Raw genomic sequence first — 15,543 nt, 5'->3', positions numbered from 1 at the left:
TGCTTAGGTTTAGGGTTTAGTGGTGGACTTGGCAGGGCTAGGGTAAAGGGTGGGGTCTTTTCCAACCTAAATGATTCTATGATTCTATAAACACCATCTCTTACAATTCACTTGAAAGCAGACCCAACCTAAATGATTCTATGATTCTATAAACACCATCTCTTACAATTCACTTACGAAAGCAGACTTATTAAGAATTGTCAATATTTTTAAAGAATATGTTTAGGTTGCTTCTTAGCCAACCTTGCCAATGATTCTCCCTTAAAATATAATTATACATATTTTTATTTGGATTCTGTATACACACAAAATTCACAGAATTCATTTCAACTGCAACATATATTCATCTAAAAGAAACACAAGCAACTGATAAATGACCCACTAATAATGTACTTGCTAATTCTCTTTTTCAGACTGGATATTGTAAGCATTTTAAGACACTAAGAGGTATAATTAGTTGTAGGAACAAGTAAAGACTAATTACCAGTACAGGAAAAAAATCAAAAGCATTACTATAATTAGGTTCATTTGTTTCACTTGAAGAGAGGAAAAATCCACAGTATTCTGGCAAATAGTGCAACTTGATTAACATGGTTTTCTTGACATTACTAGAGTTAAGAAATGAAGTCACAACTGATAGTTTATTTAAAAAAGAAAAGAAATTTTATAGTTCTCTTTACATAAAGGTCAACTACTCTCAACTAATGTTCCCACATACTGTGCTTTCTAGAAACAGATTTTTCTTCATTTCCACTTAATGCTACACATAATTGAAAGGAAAGAGATGCTAATCTGATCTTCCTAAATGTCACACACTGAAGAGCAAATGAGAACTAAAGCAAGTACATTTCTGATATGCACACCTTTTTAAGCCCCTACATTAATCAGTGTCAGGAGATTTCCAAGTATTTTGTTTCACAGGTTTTACAATCAATGAAACATTTAGTCTCCAACAACTGGCCTGTTATACCTCATTACAGCATGGAAAAGTTAAAAACAATTCTTAATGACCAGGACACATTCAAGAGCACTGGCTGACTATCACTGCATAAAAGCAGAGCTGAATCTTTACAAAAAGGCCATTAAAGCTATGAGGGTCAGAATTTGACTTACTGACGATTTTCTTTTAAAAAAAGAATTTGCTCATCTTTATGTTTCTGTTTGTGAGAATGCTTCAACAGCATTTTAAAGCTAACTCCTATTTTAAACCTCATCAGTAAGCAATGTTACAGTAAGCAAACTGCATGCTCAGATTCACTGAAGAAGGGAAAATTGTAATACTGAGTTGAGGGATTTCAATATAAAGCTGTTAAAAGTAATTTCAAATGTGTCAGGGAATACAGTAACAATATGTTCTGAAAGACTAAGGGTATGACAGAAGTCAATTTTGAGTTATCCATTTTTACGCCACAGCCTCTTCCCCCCGAGTCAGGTGCTCTCTCTTCTCTCAACAGTGGGGACACTATGGAACCTTCCTACAACCCTTTCAAACCATAAAAGACTCCAAAACATCCTTCTGGATCATTTATTCAGTGTCATTTTTTCACCAGAGACTGGCTTCCTAGAGAGATGGTTGATGCCCCAAGCCTGTCAGTGTTTAAGAGGCATTTAGACAATGCCCTTAATAACATGCTTTAGCTTTTGGTCAGCCCTGAATTGGTCAGGCTGTTGGACTAGATGATCATTGTAGGTCTCTTCCAACTGAAATATTCTATTCTATTCAATTATTCCATTAGATGTCCACAGTTTACCTGCATTAGCCTGTTAAAGCACTGCGCAATTAAAGAGGCCAGTGATGCTCAAAGAACTGTATTCCAATATTTTTCACAAGCATACACATGAGCGAGTAACCCCTCAGTCATGATGCGGTTTATTTTATGGGAATGATCTAAGAGAGGACTCCTACCTCTGTAACTAACTGCTGTTTCTACCAATTCATGTGTGGGCTGTCATTCTCTGTTCATTAGGAATGATAGCTCTCCTGAATGTACAAAACTTCACCGCTGTATCCTTTCAGGAACATCTCTCATTGTGATCAACGCACACAATGGGGAGCAAAAAGGGACTGTCAGACAGGGAACAAATAAATCAATCTTATTGCCAAGACCTGCCAGCTCCAACTGTTCTCAAACTCGGCACCCGGCACAGACAACAACGCACCCATTCTACTTCTCTGCTGTGCCCACGCCGGTATGCACTTCATTAGCCAGAGGGCTCAGGGCTATGGCTTATTTCAGGTATTATCTGAACTAATTGCTACAAACCCAACCACCAAAGGAAGCCATTTCATGCAAGGACTCCGTTCAAGCAGGAGGAGACAGTACAATGTAGATGAGTAGTTTCTCTGCATCTTTGGGAGCTCACGTGGACTATAAACCAAATTTAAAGCTAAGAAGACCTAGCAGAGTAACAAGTTCAAATTTTTCCTAATTAACAGCTCTTAAGAGACCATTTGCAGTGGGAAAAGTTTGTGCAAAAGCAAAGGATGATTCTAAAGCCTTGTGCAAAAGCAAAGGGGAAAAAGATTTACTTTGCTGCTGCCAGGTAACATATTTTATTCTTACAAGGAAACTTATTATTTTCTCCAACATAAAAACAGGTTTAAAACAATTTACAGTGCTTCACCATCCTACCTGCAGTGCTACATGAAAGCAAACAAAAGAAGCCTGCTGGATGTTTCTTTAGAGCTGACTTGATCACATGCTGCTGCAGGTGATGGGCTCCTGCCAAGCATCATTGCACTCTGAAGAAACTGTTTTTATCAGTCAGACCTTCAAATGGGCATTTATATTCATTGGACACCTCTCAGTATTAATACAGGGGAGCATGTACGCTCTCTGCATCAGTACAGTTGAGATACTGGGAGGTATTTACGCATTATTCATGGTGGTTTTATTACTTACAATTAGAGCTTTTGGGCCAGATCTTCAGCTGGCATAAACTCAGTGCAGCTCCATTTAAATTAAAGGAATCATGCTAATTTACACCAAATTATGATCTGTACTGAAAGTCTCTAAGGATTATCTACTTGACACGTCAGTTATTTTACCTAATTAAATGAGTTGAGAGTGTTTCTTAGTAAATTATGAGCCTTCTATGATATTTATTCATTGAAGAGCTCAGACTGTTAGGCGATACTCACATACTGTCTGTCTTTCCTTCCCTTTTTTTATTGAATATATCTCATCACAACTTTGGAGCTACATTATCCAATCTTCCCATACAAAACTTGCACGGGAAAATACTTCTACTAAGCACTGACTGTTTAATGTTCATTTTTGTGTTCCTTGCACACCAAAAGCTCTCATGGCTTTGAAGAAAATTTTAGGGAAGTGAAACATGGTGGATGAGCTCTTCTGCATCCTTATTTCATAATTACTGTGTAGCTACCAAGCTGATGCCAAGCTCATATTTTCTAATGCTCAAAAATATTACAGCTGTAAAATCCTGACCATCATGTTGCCCAAAAAACCTTGTTCTGCTCAGTTTTGCCTTTCCTAGACCTCTGATTTTGTAACCATTTGTTTTATTAATACACACAGCATGTTGGGTGCAATATCTTTGTTTTGTGTATTCCAAACGGTAAAGCACTATGACCGTGAAACTTGGTATTAACTTTTTTTGGCAGAGGTGCCAGGGTTTTGCTAAAATTTCAATGGTACAGCACTGATTTCAGTTGTTCTATAATAACTTTAACAGCTTTGTTACATAATTTGCTTAGTTAGACTACAGGCACAGAATCCCTATTAAAACAATACTTTGTATATATTTGTAGGTATGAAGTAATCAGGAAAACAACATTTTTCTTACTGTGATTCACAATGGCATTATGATGAACCAGAATCCATTTTCATTAACACAAGGAAAAGATTCGTATCTCTTACCTTTTATTTCTGTCTTCTATCTGCAAGATATAGACCATGTCATCGGTAGCGTGAAGCTTGGAACTGCTGTCTCCCCATTTTAGCTTCAGGCTCTGAGGACCTGCTGCAGCACACTCTAACCGAGGAGGTAAGGGTGGTAACGGCCTGGTTTTTGCTTTAATAAACTGGCTAAATGGTCCAGCTCCAATTTCATTGACAGCCTGGATCCTGATCCTAAAACAAACAACAAAAAGGTAAATGTTAAATACAGTGCTTTCACGAGGTTCTTGGTATAAAAAAGTCTCAAGAAACAAAACAGCCTTCTGGACCTGACTGCTCCGTCACTAACACAGTGCCCGCTCCCAGCTACCAGTGCTGTGCTTTACTTTGGCAAAATGAAAGGCTCTGTAAACATAACAAGTATGATCACCCTGTTTATATTGTAAGAGCTGCAGTGAAGATATCAAGAAATGCAGTAAGGCAGAGGGGGGAAGATTTGGGTAAGCAATCTCAGAACATGATGGCAGTCCCTTTAAGCACATGAACAAGGGACAGCAGCACAGACACAAGTGCAACCTGGAAAACATGAAGTATGTAATTAAGAATAAATAAAACGCAGAAGTGTATTGTGGTTGTCTAACAAAGGTCATGGACCAATTTAGGTGAAATCATTAAGTGAAAGCATTGGTGTCACTGCCATGAAACCCACCTCCATGTTGATAAATATCTCTGAAGACCAAAGAACAGTATTATTTCAGTGTGTGCAGCGTCTCACAAAGCACACTATTTAAGTACATGAAACTCTGCTGGGGAGAGCTAACTGAGAAGGTTAAATCCACAAACCTTCTACATGTCCTACACAAACTGTGGAAACATTAACCATCAGTGAACTATCTAGTAGATCAAATAAAAGTTGGACTCAAGTCACTCTCACAAGATGCACAAAAGCTCTTGAGCCATTTGAATCGCATTAAGGACATTTAGAAGAAGAGAAAAGCAGACCACCTACCTAGTCATAGAAGTTTTAATTTGGAAATATTCTTAAGACTCAGCCAGTTTTCTAAATTCTATTTCTTTCTTAAGACAATGACTCCTGGCTTCTGTTTTGTCACTCTCTCTTATCTGTCTGCACCTTAGTTTAATAATTTGCACAATAAGAATCTGCTTACAGGAATGAGTGAAGAGTAGTAGTCTTTTACTATGGCAACAACAACATCATAACAAAAATGTGAAATACGCATTTCAAAAGAGCTTTGAGGACTGTGTAAATAGAAATATTGGTACAGATGAGCCGGAAAGGTTTCAAAAGTTTGTTAAATCAAAGTGAAAATAAGAGAAAACAGGATGGGCAAACTAATTAGTTTTTTTAGATAGTTCAGCCTAGTTTAGATAGCTGGACAGATGCCATTTACTTTGGAAATCCTGTGCACAGCAGCCTAGTATTTTCTCATGGGAAAAGACTCTCTACAAGAAGTGTTGCTTCTCAAAACTATCAGCCACCAAGAAGCCAAAAGTCCCTGGGGAAGGTGGTAGGGGGGAGAAGGGAGAAGAGCAGAACATGGTATACCCCTACGACTGCCTGCTTCAGAGAAAGCAGAAGATAAATAGAACTGTCTTTAGTTGGCATAGCTACTTATTTTGATTGAAGTACACAAAGTGATGTAAGTTCATACAAACAACATAGGAAAAATTACTTTGCTTTGAACAATAAGTTTTCAACTCTACCATTAGAAAAAGATTAGGTAGAGTTAAAGGGACAGGGAAAAACACTCCACAGAACAATATTAAAAAAAAAAAACCCAGCCCCCATATTTTCTGCAATTTCAAGAACAAAAAGGGTTAAATGTCTAATAAACATATTGCAAAATAACAGAGCCTTATCTACCGATTAGGCAGCTAAAGTAATTGTACACTGTAAGAATGCACTGTGTTTACACAGTCACGTGTAAATGTGTGGTTAAACCTTTGCTTATTGACCTAGCCATTAACAAGGTTAAAGTGTTGCTTGGCGCGGAGCTGCGTTTTCCTTTTAACCTTCCTTTTGGTTTCGGGAAATGCATCCTGACCACCTTACAACGCTATACAACGGTGATTTCATCCTCTTCCTCCCAGAGCGTGGATGGTATGAAGAAAGATCTAATGGGAGCCTCTTCTTCAACTGCTGCATACAAGCATTTGACATAAAAAGAACAAAAGGCTTTTCAAGTATCTTAAGAAGTGTAATTAATACAGGCATTGATCTTATTTCATATTATGTTATGGGTTTGCTTCAGACTGAAGAGTCATTACATTAATATTTAATGGTCTTTCCAGTTTAAAAAAAAAGGTGAAAACTGTCTGAATTTTCACTGGATTCTGGCAAGTAATCCATTAGCATATGCACATAAACAGTAACAGCTACATTACAAAATGCTACTACTTTTTTGTAGATTGATTACAGCAACACACTCTAGTGTACATAGCCTTTTTTGTTTGTTTTATTTTGTATTATCCAAAGTCCCAGTAACAACAAAGTCTCTCCTGTCCTCAAGCATCGTAACCTTAACTCATTTCCAAATGGCAGCTACCGCACTTGAAAACAAGCAGTGATCAAAACGAATCTCGCTCAAATATCACATCACATTTCTTAAGCAGAAGCTGATAGATGTACTTTTTGGATACGTGCATGAACACACATCTGCACTTACTTGTCTTCCCTTTGCCAGGTATTTGCACAAGGTAAAAATGTGTCTCTTCCTCTTCCCTCATGTGTTGTTGCTTTCATCTGCTGCATGGTGTTCTTGCTCCCACCTTCTGACACACACAAATAGGCACACACCCCCTCCCCCCCGCCCCCACTTCTGCCTTTGGAGCACTGTAAGACTGACGGAAACTCTTAAGCCTTAAAATAGAGACAGGCATCTTTCCAGATGAATGATGATACCGGGAAAGCAAGAATTGATTTATTTGACTCTAACATGGCTGGATATGGCTACCCTTTTTCTGCTGAGTAGACCACCATAAAACTCTTTGTAAATTGCCACTATCATTCCCAGGTCCTGAGCTTTGTCAGACATGCACAAACAACTAGCTGTGATTTTCTGTGCACATGGCAGTGTAACCCAGACCCAGCGCTGACCTCCCTCTGAACCACAGCAGTGTCTCCTCAATGGATATTAGGCCTTGGAAATGTCCGCAGGGAAGGGGAGAAGGAAGAAGGAAAAAAAGAAAGGAGAGAAAGAAGGACCATCTGAAAGAGGAGGGAGAGCACATGGTGGTGGGAGAACACCTTGTACTGCAGCATCTTTGCTCCAGCTCAGGTGCTTTCTCATGTCCCTGCCCCAGCCTGCGACACTCTGAGCTCCTTCAGCTGGGTGGCACAGCCATAGTGGGTAAGATAACTTCCACAATTAAGTGGAAACCAATTGCTGTTTACAGAATTGATACTGGGAAAAAATCAATTCTTTATTTTCATGTAGAAGTAGTATATAGACATGTAGAAATATTTGCAATAAAACCACTTCCTGAATTCCTTTCAACTTTTTCACTAATGGTTTCTAAGTTAAAATACTCCAAACACCGCCTTGGAAAGGTGGTTTTAAAACCTGACAATCACAATTTGAAAGTAGATTTTTTGAAAATGTAAAGACTGTATTTAGGGATAGTACCTAATTTTGCAAACCCTGGACCAGTAGTATTTGTATTCATTCTCACATTTTCCCACTGCATCTTTTAAACATTTAGGAAAAAATAAATCAGACTAGGCAAATTTAGAAACCATTAAAAGATCTTTAACAGACCATTCTATCTATAAGATTCTCGACCCAGGAAAATAAACACACTAAACAGGATGCTATTTTCAGATTGGTCACAAAATCCTTTGTATAGTATTCCGACAAACTGAAAAATCACTTTTGAATTAATCTTAGAGTCTGACATGAGAAGAGTTTGATTCGCTAGTTCCCATAAGTAGAATGCCACCAGTTGCAATACATGCGCCTGTGGAAACCTGTGGGAGTTAAAATGCTATGGACTTCAAAAGGATGGAGAAGCAGCACGCTTCACCATCATCAGTAGCCTGAACGTAATGGATAGTAATCATACACAGCCCCCAGGACAAGCCAGTCCCACAGATCCCCACTCAGACTGCACTCTTCTGGGGCTGGAACAACACTTAGTTTTACACTCTGAAGCATAAATTTTGTTTTATAACCCACTTAAGCATTGCAAACTTGAGCATCCATATGCATTCTTCTCTCTTCATCTTGGAAGATCTTTTCCTCAATACAGTTTAGAAATTTAAAATGTCTAGAATTTTTATTCCTAAACCAAATTAACATTAAGTGTTGCTATTAAAATTTAATAAGGCTACTATGTATTTTTGTAAACTATGTAACTTCAGAAGAAAATAAGCATTCTTAAAAATCGAAAGTTGTTTTGCAGTGAAGTATCTCAACAGCACAGCACAACTAACTATGGAAAGCATTGAGCGAAGCTTGGGAACAGAGTGTAACAGAAAATTGGTATTTCTGTAACTGTTGAATACTTATTTATTGTGGAATATTTATTAACTCACTTCTAGTTACATCAGTTCACAGAAAACCAGTCCAAATATTATTACCCTATAATCAGAGCTTCGTGCTTATGTCAATAAAACAGAAAGACTGAAGAACTCTCAGACATATTTCTGCAGCTGCTCACCAGCAACAATGTTTACATAGTGCTTTTGCAAGGCATCTGCTTTTTGCAACAGGAGTGCTAGTCTGTGTCCGACATTGGAGAAGTCCTCTTGAAATCAGCCCTACGCTGGCCACTAGCAGCATCGCAGAAGCATGCCCCAGTTCCTCCTGCCTGGAATGTATTTTGGGATGCAAATCCTTCTTGTGGCACGCTGGCTGGATTTGCTACTAAGACACAAAGACCATCAAACTTGCCAGCTTTGAGCCCACCTCCGCAAAGAGCCTGGAGTTTGCTTGGTGTATACCCGAGTTGCTCATGTATGGCCATACCCATACAGAAGCTGGACGCAGCAGAGCAATGCCAGACCTAAGCTAACAAGTCCAACAGGGTGGACACGTGTAGACACACTGTTAGAATCACAGTGCTATGCAAAACAACATTCCTTTCCCATTTTGGACTTGGTGGATTCATAATAACCAAGATTTGCTTTCAATTTCGGGTTCCCACAAACAAAAACATTGACAGTGAAATTCCAATGCAACTAAAACATATAAGCGCTTTGCCGATTTACTTCAAATTCTGCTGAAACTTTGGCAAGAGAGTTCAGAGTCTCAAACCCAGTCGTGTTTTGCTTGTTTAGTCTAGGAAAAACAACGCCTGGAAGAAAACATGTTCACTGCTTTTAAATACAACAGGGAATAAACACTTCAGAGAGAAAAGAGCTAGTTGAGCTAAAGTTGACATGAAAAGAAAAACCATTGGTGAGCAAATTTAGAGAATGAGATCAGTGATGTTCTGAAACACGCTTGATTGAAACAGGGAGGGCAAAAAACCCACCACCTTTTAGCATACAGCTTGATAAACATGGTTCTTACGGATACATTTATCAGGGCACAGACATCCCCTGATGAAAGACAGGTGTCAAGATAGGCTTGAAAAAGAAATATCAATGAAAGAGTTAACGATCAATAGGAAAAACACTTTCACATGTCTATTTTTATTAGCAGAAAAATACTTCAAACTATAGATGAGGTGCTTTTGCAACTCAACTGCAGTCACTTGTCTTCCCTGACAAGCATGAGATGCAAGATTTAGGGGTTTCTTTCTCTTGTTTTATTAAAGAAAAGAGCTTTCATATATTATTACTTCTGATTAGTCATCCCTGCTTTGTGTTCTTTAGATTTTTTTTTTATAGGAACTTAGTCTTACAACAATATTTAGAACAGTTGCAGTTAATGTTTGTGCTTTAGCCTTTTCATTTGGATCAGAGACAAGCAGACTCCCTGACTGAAAATACGTGGTTTAATATGGTGCTTTTTACAAAATAATGAAATAATGCAGGGGGTGGGGAGGGAATCCAATATGATCTCAGTGTAACAACACTTTTCATGGTAGCAGGAGTAAGAGCTTCACGGACAAGACTGCAGCATGATTATTAAGAAGAGTAATGTCCTGCCCATCCTTTCATTTCACATCTCCATTTCCAGGCTTTGAAGACAAAGACATTTCCCTAAAGGAAGCTGTAGACAACCAAGAACCACCTAAAAAAGAGACTCAAGAAGGAAGACTTCAGCGAAGAATTTTGACATCCAAGGAAGCAGAAGGAAGGGGGGGACGTTTGGAGTGATGTCGTTTGTCTTCCCAAGCAACCATTACACATGATGAAGCCCTGCTTTCCTGGAGATGGCTGAACACCTGCCTGCCCATGGGAAGTAGTGAATGAATTCCTTGGTTTGGTTTGCTTGCACGCGCGGCTTTTGCTCTACTTATTAAACTGGCTCTATCTCACCCCACGAGTTTTCTCACTTTTACTCTTCCGATTTTCCCTCCCATCCCACCAGGAGAGAATGAGCGAGCAGCTGTGTGGTGCTGAGTTGCCGGCTGGGGTTAAACCACGTCAGTTAGTTTTCAAGAAGACCAATTTTCCCAGTCTGGAATGCTGTGACAGCACTTTGCTGGCACAAAAGAGACAACACAAGGACGGAAGAAGAGGCTTCCTTTGATAGCATGCTAGCTTAAATTGACCACAAAACTAGGATCTTAAATAAACACAGTAGAAGACAAGAAAAAGCTTATACTTCATTACTGCCTTTGCCAAAAAGGATCACACAGTTACAAGCCACTGAAGAACTGGAGCCAGTGATCATGTAGTCACATTTCCTGGATTTATACGAGTGATCTGGAACAGAGAGGTTCTGAATCACCAAATTCCTATTTCGCCTTCTTTTTTCAGATTGCCAGAGGGTGTATATATATTTTTAATAAATCTATATTTTTAATAAATCTACATCTTTATTTTTTATTACATGGTTTTAAAACCTAGATATTCTAGGCAAAGATCAGGAACCACTGTACTAGGCACTGCAATCAACATATGTTCATCACTTTAAATAACTTCTAGTATACATATTTGTATACTTGCTACAAGAAGTTCTTTTTTGGGTACATGATAAAATTTGAGAAATGAACTTTTCATTTAAACTCTAAAAGACCTGTAGGTTTGTGACCTTGAATACAAAGAAGAAAAGAAAAATATTACAGGTGGTCTGTGCCATGTCTAATTTTACAGCTGTGCAATCAGATCTCAGTTTTTATTAGAACAATACTTAAGATAGAATTTCTCTTGCCACATTTTCTGCTGTTCATTGTCTGCGTGGAACTGTATTTTTTTTTTTAATTAGCAATTAGGGAAAAAGCATATAAACCTGAACATTAAAATAACAACAAAATTTTGGCAATGTCACTTAGAAATTTAGACTCTAAAGCGATACAAAGAAATTGTTTTCAAATTCAGATTATCTTTTAATTAATCTCCATATGCCAGAAACAAAAAATAGCTGTAGCTATACAAATAAAAGTTAATTGCATGCAAATTGCTATCCCCTCACAGGGATCAATACAGTTAATACTATAAACCCCTGGAGGAGTACTGCTAAGCATCTGAAAAAACATGAGATGTCGCATTGTAATTTTAGTTATTTCCCATTTTTTAAATTTATTTACCTACCAGCATAACCTTACCTTAGCAGAGCAACTTAAAAAGAATCATAGAATAGTTTGGGTTGGAAGGTACCTCTAAAGGTCATCTAGCCCAACCCCCCCTGCCGTGGGCAGGGACATCTTCAACTAGGTCAGGTTGCTCAGAGCCCCGTCCAACCTGACCTGGAATGTTTCCAGGGATGGGGCATCCACCACCTCTCTGGGCAACCTGTGCCAGGGTTTCACCACCCTCAGCGTACAAAATTTCTTCCTTACATCTAGTCTAAATCTACCCCCCTTTAGTTTAAAGCCATTCCCCCTTGTCCTGTCGCAACAGGCCCTGCTCAAAAGTTTGCCACCATCTTTTTTATAAGCCCCCTTTAAGTACTGATAGGCTGCAAGAAGGTCTCCCCGAAGCCTTCTCTTCTCTAGCCTGAACAACCCCAACTCTCTCAGCCTTTCTTCATAGGAGAGGTGTTCCATCCCCCTGATCATTTTCACAGCCCTCTTCTGGACCCGCCCCAACAGGTCCATGTCTTTCTTATGCTGAGAAGAAGGAGGGGTCAGAGATAATGCAAGGAGAGGAGAAAGAAGAAGAAGGGGGGGAGAAAGCAGTATTTGAACATGAACTACCGCAATTCATTCCATAAAGGAATTATTGCAGATTTCTATGCTCCCTAGGTTGGCTGTTTGGGTTGTTGGGGTTTTTTTTGTTTGTTTGGGTTTTTTTTACTAACTCTACATGCTATAAACATTTCCTATGTAAAATTAAGCTGTGTGATCTCATCCTGAGTGCTCTGTACCACATCAAAAAACCTGTACTCACCGGTATGAGGTTTCTGGAAGCAAATCATCGATAACGTAACTTGTAACATTTCCTACTGGAATGCTGATGTCACCCAGGTCAATGTTGTATGATGTAATCTCAGCTCCGTTATTGCATGGTTCTTCCCAGTTCAGTACAAGGCACACAGAGGGTGAGAGTTGATAGGCATCCATGTGCTCATCCTCCAGCACGGAGAGGGTAGAGACTGCATCAGGCACAGATGCCGGCATTTTGCAGGTTACCAGGTCACTGTAGGGTCCAGCTCCTGCCTGGTTAATAGCCTGTGTGTTAAACAAAAATTTTTTTACAGGATAAATGTTCTGTTTCACATGTCTATCGAGTTCATAATAATGAACTGTGTAGCCTGGAAGAGTTGCATGGATTCTTCAGAGGATATGCACCGCTGGCTTATTCTCTAAAGGATGACTCATACCCTCTACCTATACTAGAGCAATTAATATCTTCCTTTGTAACTCAGGAGTATGTCTCAGATAAATTGGAGAATATTTCTCTTTTCCCTAATAACTATTTAATCAAACTTAACAGTAACCTTTTTATCAGCAGCAAACTTTGTTTAGTAAGGGAAAATGTCACAGTCATGCTGTTAGTGACAGGTGACATCACATTGTTCAGCAAATTGGCTACCTGAAATTGTTGAGCCGCCCTGTATAAAATCCTCAGTATACTGCAGAGTGCAACATCAGATGCTTTATGCAAGCAGAGTACCCCTAGACATAAGGGGTATTTGGCTTGCTGAGAGCTACACTGGTTCCTAACTCAGAGGATGGATAGCTAATTTCATGCTAAAAAGTTTCTGATATAAGAATATAGGAACTCAGCATGGCATTAAGTCTATGACTCAGATTTCCCCAGAAGTCACAAATCACTAGCAAACCACCACCAAAGCACACAGTTCAACATTTTCCACAAGAGAGGAGAGCAACCAATTATCAAGCTTCTCATCTTGACTCATAGATCCAGGATCCCAGTGGAAACCAAGTTTCAAAATCTGGCCCACTTCTGCTCGCTGATTACAGAGACTGTTGTCTTTGCAAGCTCAACATTGCACAATGTACAGACCTGGTTTTTTATGGGTTGATCAGTCAGTGGCAAATGCTGTATATGTTGCACTGGAATGGCCTAGGAAATGACTAACATTACCTCCTCAGGATTATTATAAACTCCTGTGCACACAATCACAAACCATGCAGGCTGGAAGGGACCTTGGAACACATCTAGTCCAACCTGCTACTCCAAGCAGGGTCAAAGCTGAATATAGACCAGGTTGCTCAGGCTTTTGTCCAGTTGGATCTTGAAAAATTCCAAGGATTGAGATTGCATAGCCCCTCTAGACCACTGTTACAATCCTTAATTGCCCACACAGTGATAACTTTTTTCTTTATATCTCATCTGAACATCTCTATTTCAACCTGGAGTAAAACTGGACACAGTATGCCAGGTCCTCATGAATGGCATGTAACAGGCAACACCACCTTCCCTTGACCTGCTAGCTGGGTTCCTTCTGATACAGCCCAGCATGCTGCTATCCCAACAAGGTACGTGGAGAGCTTATGATAGCATATTATGGTACAGGCTGAGCTACAGGAGGTTCAGAAGATCCAGACCTTCAAAAGCAGCTTTTGACGTTGCCCAGCATCGCCCATCATCCACATTCCCTTTGCATTTGGAAAAGCGAGCCCAGAGTCTCCCACCAGATTAGAATTAATTACTAAACCTGGGTTTACAATGTTGCCAGTAGGACTACAACAGCAAGGAAAGGACATGTCAAACAATTGTTTGATTTCTTACCTATGCGTAACTGTAGTGAATAACTTATTTCTGCTACGCTTAATACAAACACAAAGCCACGTTCTGTTTTTCCAGGAGGCGTTTTGTTCAATTGAAGAAAGAGATAATAAAGTTAGATTTGTCAGCCTTTAAAAAGCCCTTCAAAACAAATCCTGCTCCAGGGACACCTTCTATTTAGTGAAGCACTCCTAGAGCTGTTAAAAGTGAGCCTTGTTTTGTGGTCTGCCAATGATATTATTTGTCTTGCCTCTAAACCAGTGTTTGGCAATCTGTATCTTGCTCCAAGCAATTTATTTTTAGTGGTGCTTTTAACTGCTTTATTGGACAATCTCATCATAACTGATGGGAATTTCATTCTTCTTTGCTTCCTAGATACCTCCCCCCTGCAAAATGATGCAATATTTCCCTTTGCAGAAGCCACAATTGTTTTCAGGAATATTCATTACAGGAAAGAAGTTGAGCAACAGTAAAGACAAATTGTCTGCCCTGCAGTTATATATGCCTGATTCCTCAATTCTCTCTTTTTATTGAGTTACTGTAGATTGAGATAGCAATACTGTGTGTTTACTAGAAGGCAAAGTAAATGTGGTTTGGGGAATCTTTATTTTTAAAAAGTAAAAGATTTTTCAGTTAAAGCTGCTAACAAATAAGAAAAACAGCTATTATCATCTCTGTTTTCTTAAAAAAAAAAAAAGACTGAAATTTCTGAAACTATTTAACTTTCCTTCTTTGTCTGCTATACCTACTGTATTCTTTTTCTTGTAATTGTCTAAATGTCCCAGTGTATCTTATAACAAATTCTTCTCCATATAATACACAGATCAGATCTAGAGGATAAAGCCCTCTGGAAAGTAATGCATGGGTCATTGATGGACTTCAATAAAATGTCTTAGTGCTGTTATGCATTTCACTTAACTTCTGCCTATGGATTAAATTATATTGGCTGTGTTAAAAACTGGGTACATTTGTGCAACATTTTTGTGGCAGGTAATTTAAAATGAACGCCCACTCGAAATCAAAGATGCTATACAGCTGGCTGTTTCCATTTTTAACATTAAAATCTCCTTGAGCTCCCTGCTGCTCACCGCAGAAGCGGTCTCACGGTGTCCTCCCTGCCCAGTGGATGCTGAATGCTTTCCCTCCCGTGCAAACAAGAGGCACTTTCTGGCTCACACTTCCAAGCCACTCACACACGCTCTTTCAGTTCTCCTTCCCCAACAGTGCCAGTGCAAGGTATACGGCCAGCTATGACCAAGTCAGAAAATAAGCTGAGTGTAGAGGTGTGGGGCACTAGCTCCTTTGGCTGTTGGCCAGCTGCTCGAAAGCTACTTTGTAAAAAGAAAAAATAAAAAAAAAAAATTCAGAGTCCTGTTTAAAAAAAAATTTAAGAAGGAAACACTCAACAGA

At 39.1% G+C, this 15,543-nt stretch overlaps 1 protein-coding gene across 1 annotated transcript in view; it reads right to left on the bottom strand.

Moving 5' to 3' along the window:
• The window catches only part of FNDC3B (fibronectin type III domain containing 3B), a gene marked incomplete at its 5' end in the record, with an annotated part of 118,472 nt that overhangs the window by 29,534 nt on the left and 73,395 nt on the right, over window positions 1-15,543 (bottom strand). Inside the window, 2 exons of the mRNA XM_009288120.1 lie at window positions 3,885-4,097; window positions 12,328-12,608. Coding sequence (XP_009286395.1) covers window positions 3,885-4,097; window positions 12,328-12,608 — 494 coding nt within the window. The remainder of the gene's footprint in view (window positions 1-3,884; window positions 4,098-12,327; window positions 12,609-15,543) is intronic.

Source organism: Aptenodytes forsteri, unplaced genomic scaffold (assembly GCF_000699145.1).
Source record: "Aptenodytes forsteri isolate BGI_AS27 unplaced genomic scaffold, ASM69914v1 Scaffold72, whole genome shotgun sequence".
NCBI lineage: Eukaryota > Metazoa > Chordata > Aves > Sphenisciformes > Spheniscidae > Aptenodytes > Aptenodytes forsteri.
This window is presented reverse-complemented; position numbering and strand designations above follow the sequence as displayed.